At 35.9% G+C, this 6,149-nt stretch overlaps 1 protein-coding gene across 1 annotated transcript in view; it reads left to right on the top strand.

The window, feature by feature from the left end:
- Nucleotides 1-6,149, top strand: part of LOC108975347 (protein grainyhead-like) — a gene marked incomplete at its 3' end in the record, with an annotated part of 172,542 nt that overhangs the window by 152,688 nt on the left and 13,705 nt on the right. The window contains exons 7-8 of the mRNA XM_018943742.1: nt 259-370; nt 2,610-2,704. Coding sequence (XP_018799287.1) covers nt 259-370; nt 2,610-2,704 — 207 coding nt within the window. The remainder of the gene's footprint in view (nt 1-258; nt 371-2,609; nt 2,705-6,149) is intronic.

Raw genomic sequence — 6,149 nt, 5'->3', positions numbered from 1 at the left:
TTACTAGTTTTATTTTCCCCTGATATATGTGTACCTGTCTCTTATACACATCTAGATGTGTATAAGAGACAGTATATAAGGTTACTTAAGGTTACTTTTAATTTAAAAAAAAAAATTTTACTTTAAGGATTAATTTAAAGCCAATTTAACTTTTTTTTAATGTATACTTCTTATAAAATTTTATTTTAATTTTAAAAATATCTAAATTTTTCTATAAACATTTTAGTAATAATTTTTCAAATCTTATTTCACCCAAAGAGCGTTATTATGCTGATATTCCGTGAAGAGAAGAGCCCCGATGATGAAATCAAAGCTTGGCAATTCTGGCATAGTCGGCAGCATTCGGTTAAACAGCGCATTTTAGATGCAGGTGAGTCGAGTATTAACCACTTAAATTTATGAAGTGAAAAAGGAGAAAAAATCAAAGCGTTCGACGAATTATTTTAAATATTTTTTACATGGCAACTCTTTTTGAAAAAATATTGTTTTTGAGATATCAATGAGACTCTATATTACATATTTCACAGAAATAAAATATAACAAGCATTAGTTCTTTTTAGTTTTTATTAATTAAAAAAAAAATTAAAATTAAAAAATTAATTCCCAGAATTTTTCTAAAATTTTTAAAAAGATTTTTACTAAAATCAATTTTTTCGTAGTTTAGAAAACTCTATCTCACTGCTTCAAAACAAGGTGTTAACAAAACTGCCAATATTACTTTTGAATTTTTCTCATTAAACTAAGCTCACAGCATCTTGGCGTCTGCGCTGCAATAAAATTACATTTTTGCACTTGCAACAACGCACATTTATCATCCGCGCTGAGCTGTCATTCTTACGAAATTATTATGCTTGCTATTGTTGTCTAGACAAATGCGTTTCTGATACTCATTAAAAGTAAAAATTAACAGCTTGCCACGGCGATGCTTATCAGCAGCAACTAAAAGCTGAATAAAATGTCTAAGTGACAGAGGAAGCAAAAGCAAGACTGAGCCAAACACTCAACTGCGCGCATACTTTTTCCGTTCCTCAATTCGCAGTAAATTACAAAACTTTATTGAATTCTAACTATTGATTGTGAAATGTTGCAAGCTGCAACGATTTGCTGCCACTGATAAGCGCCGCGGCCACATGACCGGCCAATCGATCGGCTAGCCAATTGTATGTGTGCGCGCAAACACAAGCCACACAACATTCTCAAAAAAGCGCGCTTAGCTGTCTCATGGGGTTGGGGCTGGCTGGGGGTGTAACGACATTTGCTGACCGCCGCTAGTGTATACGCACTCCGCCGTTTTTTGTGCATACTTACCACAAAGTGGCTAACATTTACACACATTGCCGCGCTGCATTGTTGCAAGTTTTATGCCATTTTTCAGGCCCACCAGCTGCGTTGTCGGTGCATTCATCCGCACTGCTGATTGGGTGCTACGCGTGCGCATACTCATCCATTGGTTTTATTGGACGCGCACGCTCACATACGCGCGCCCATAGAACATGTGGTATGTGGCACTTTGACTGAATTGACAAATGTTGTAATTTTCATATGAGAATATTCAATTCTACAAATACTTATGTGCCTTGCGACTATCCTCTGCGCGCTGGCGCACCACCAGCGCCTTCAACACACAGGCGCCTGCTGTTTATTAACTGTTATGTATTGTATGTGTGCGTGTCAAATTTATGCCACATGCTGTTTATAAACATGTGGCATTTAATGAGTGGTGCGACTCATAATTTAACGGTAAATGTTAAATTTCATAACTGTTGTTTTGTCTTACAACTCGGCGCCGATCTTTCGTTCTTGGTCAAGTCGTAGAGCCGCTTCTGCGCTTCGCAGTGGAAAAATAAGCAACAAAAGTTGGGGAGCAAAGTTTATAAATAAACAAATAATTCACGAATTAGCGGTACATGCGCAATTTTATTAATGCATCATGTTAACATTGATTTGTTAGCGAACTGGCGAGAAGTTGTTACTTTTGAAAAATAAAAATAAAAATTTTACACAATTTTCAAAAAAAAATTTAACCAAAAAAAGGTATTGAAATTTTGATGAGTTAGCTTAAATAATATTATACTTTTTATATTTCAAATTTTTTTCGAATATTAATATTAATAATACTCATAGTTCAAAACTTTTTCAAAATTGAAAAGTTTTTCGAATATTAATAGTTTCAATTATGGTCAACTGGTTTTATATGATTCTCTAGTATATTTATAATATTCAGATTTCAAAACTTTTTCGAATATTAATAATATTCAAATTTCAAAATTTTTTGGAACATTACAAATTCAAGGAAATGAATACTATAAATATGCAAATACAAAATTTTTCAAAAATTTTCTAAACAACAAAGGTTTTATATATATTTTTATAATTTTTTTAGTATCAGATTTCATTGACGCATCTAGAAACCAACTATTACAATCTCACTTATTTTGTAACCAAACAAATTGCTCCTCTTAAAGGTCCCCTAATGACCAATCGATATAGTCATTTCGTTTAAGTACTTTGATATCCTCTTAAAGTAGTCATTTACCTCGCCATTTTAAATTTTCCCTCTCCCCACGCGACAATTATTAATTTGCCTGTTGTTGTTGTCCTACTTGCAGATACGAAAAATTCCGTCGGCCTAGTTGGTTGCATCGAGGAGGTCTCCCACAACGCCATTGCTGTCTATTGGAATCCGCTGGAGAGCTCAGCCAAGGTAAGTGCACCACCACCCAACACAATACGCATGCACTTGAAATTTGCAACGCTGAAGCAAAAAATATATGAAATAGTTTAATTAGCTGTTTGTGTCTGCGAATGGGAGCGGCACCGGAAATTGTCCCTTCATGACAGCAACTGGCTCGCACACCGAGCCACCGCTGATCAATGGCCGCAATACCAATTAACTGGCAAACAAATTAGCCCGGGGCGTTTAAGCGTCGGCAACACCGCCACCGCCAGCATCCACGAAAACAATGGCTGCAATGTAAGCGCTTTTGCCGGCTATGAATAATTACTACCGCCGCTGCCGCTGCCACTGCAGTTACACCCTGCCGCCTGGCAATTATTCGTTGTCGCGCGGCCCAACACCGTGGACGTTGACAAAGTCGTTGCCGCGCAGAAATGCAGATGCAGAATGCACGCCGCGCAGTAGCCACCGCACACTTACATAACGGCTACTGTACACGGTAGCCAAAGTGATCAAAGCGCAGAGCAATTGATAGCACAGCACATGCTGTTGACGTGGCGTGGTCCTGGTGTGGTCGCCCCTCACAGTTTGCAGCCAATGAATTTAATGATAATGAAAACCCATAAATATCAAAAAGCGATTAAAGCTAATCAAGCTTAATTGCGAATTTCGCGAAAGCACACACAAACACACATGCGCGCACACACACACATACAGCTAAGCAGCGGCTAAAATGTATGATAAAAAGTCATTGCATCACCGAAAGCGTGCAACCTTCCTACAACAAACTGGGCATCCGCTTAAACGCGATGAAGTGACTGCGGTGTGCGCATGCTCATAACTTATAAAAAAATATCTCAATTTCCGTCTGCGCTGCAGTTGTGGCAACCAGCGCGGTGTTGCAGAGTAGAAATCCTTGCCACGCTACCGCAAGCAACGTTCAACCGGTAGTGGGTTATTACAAGTTTGTTGCTATTATTGTTATCGCTACCGCTGTCGTTGCGTTAACTATAATTATTGTTTTCGCATTTGTGTTGTTACTCTTGTGCCGCTATTTTATTAACTAAATTCAACTGCAGGGCTGAAAGTAGTTTTGCGCATGCGCGTCGCTGTTACTTGCTTTATATTCTTATTGGATGCGCGGCGCTATCACCGAATGCTGCTTTTAGTGTTAGCGTGGTGCTTTTATAGCTCCTTTTTTCATTTTTGTTCCGTCTCTCACAGCTGACAACTACTGAATTTCTATACTCTTTGAAAACAACACTGAATTTCAATTATCATTGAAATCAACAATAAAATATGATTGATTTCGCTCTCTGTTGCAACAATTTTTATTTGTGTCGCCTACCACATCATTGATATTTAAAAGTAATATTAAATTACAACCCTTCATGGTTGAATGGATGAAATTCGTCTCAGAAAGCTTTTACTGTTTTTTTTTTTTACATTATTTAAAAATGTTTTCAATCCAAAATATATTTAAAAAAAATATTAAAAATTATTTGGTTACTATAACGTAATATTTTCTGATTATTTTTTTAATTCGATAACTTTACTCAAATATCAAATATTTTTCATATCAAAATAAAAAAACTATGTATATTATATACATATATATGAATATTTTCTGCATATATTTGAATGGGAAAGTATCAAATACGTTTCAATCATTATTTGAAAATAATTTATTAAATTTTGCTTCTAATACCAAGCCACGTGCACTCAAACTCATATTTAAATATACATGAAGTGAGCTTAGCTGCTTTTATTTGCACGCTCAAGCAAGCTCTAAGCACAGTATGCCCAAAAAGCAACAGCCATGGAGCCAAATTTTTGGGTGTTTTTTCACACATTAGCACCTGAGAAATGCAATGGCGCGTACAACAAAAATGCTAATGAGAAAAGCAACCAAAAACTCTGGCGCAGAAAAAACACACAGTAAATTGTTTAGCAACAACAAAGTGAAATGATAGCTTTAGATACCTTTTCAATTTAGTTTTAATGTTTTTCTTTTAATTTTTAATTTAACTTTTTTAAATATTTTTTTAATTTTTGTTTTTTTTTGATAAATATTTTTAAATTTGGTTGAGTATATTTTATATTTCTTTATATTGCTCCTCAACACCGAAGCAGCCATTGGCAAACAGTTAACATTATGCATTCAGCGTTTGTGTGAGTTCATTTTCTACACGAGCTCACACGCCGCTCATGTGTGTTAAAAAAATTTCATTAAGAATAAGCTTTGAATTCTACTAATTTAATCACAGCAACTACACATGCATTGCATTCAGCTTAACTTAAGCACTTAAGTTAACGCACGCGCGACTGAGACTGAGCGATATTTCGTGCGCCATATTTTTACGCTTGCTGTCTCTGTTGCGCCGCGCAATTGGTTGGCTGGCAATTGCTGGCATTAAGCACATAACTACATAAGCACGTAAGCACATAAGCAGTTATGCATACACAAGTGTCACACAAAGTCGAGAACACATAAGTACAGGTATGTGTGGCAGTGCTGCGACACAGAGCGATGTGTCGGCCATTTGAAAAGCGCATGCGCRCACTTTTTCACACAGAAATTAGGTAAAAAATTCGCACACGAGTTAAGCATGTTTGAGCAGCGTCGAAATATGCTTGTATGTACGCAATTAAAATTAATTATTTAATTAGGAATTCAAATTAATAAGCGCTTGTAAATAATAGCCGCTAACTGCAGTGCAGCGCGTAATGAGAACGTTTGCAAACATTCTGATTTTTTGGATAATTTATAACACTTTTCTGTTGTTGCAGCTATGCTATTTACAACGCGCAGCTGTCTGCAGTCGTTTATCATATGCGAAAATATCAATATAAAAAGCATAAGCTTGYTCTCATTTATTAGCGGCGATTTTAATGACTTATTTACAGCGCTTCGGGCACTGAATCAGCTCGCCATCTTAATAGCGAAATCGTGCTCGCTTTGCGTACAAACATACATATATGCATTACATATGTATAAACAATTTATTTTTATTTAACAGCATTTATGCGCCTACCATAAGGCCGGTCTAGGTATTTAGTTGTGTAGTTGTTGCTTGTCGCGACAATTGCGTGGAGCAAACTAATAAATTATATTGAACAATAGCTATTAGAACGCGTTCTCGCTGCTAAACATTCTAATTCCTAAACGCCATTAAATGCTTGTAAATATTTTATAAATTTCATAATACATTAAGTGAATTTCTTTTTTTATAATTTTTACACCTTTGCAACATTTGCGCTTTGTTTACACTATTTCCATAAAATTATTTCACATGTTTTACATAAATATCGTATTTCAACGGCGCATAATTTAACGCTAATGGCTGCAATGCAACCATTTATTTGGGACACAATAATGTCGCTCAGCAGGGTGGCCAGGTGGTTTTCATTAAGTAAAAAAAATTGCTCTTGGTTGCGCATAATTAAAACAATCAAAAAAAGAAGATGTTTT

The sequence above is a fragment of the Bactrocera latifrons genome, unplaced genomic scaffold, assembly GCF_001853355.1.
Source record: "Bactrocera latifrons isolate USDA-ARS-PBARC rearing strain unplaced genomic scaffold, ASM185335v1 scaffold_114, whole genome shotgun sequence".
NCBI classification, from domain to species: domain Eukaryota; kingdom Metazoa; phylum Arthropoda; class Insecta; order Diptera; family Tephritidae; genus Bactrocera; species Bactrocera latifrons.
This window is presented reverse-complemented; position numbering and strand designations above follow the sequence as displayed.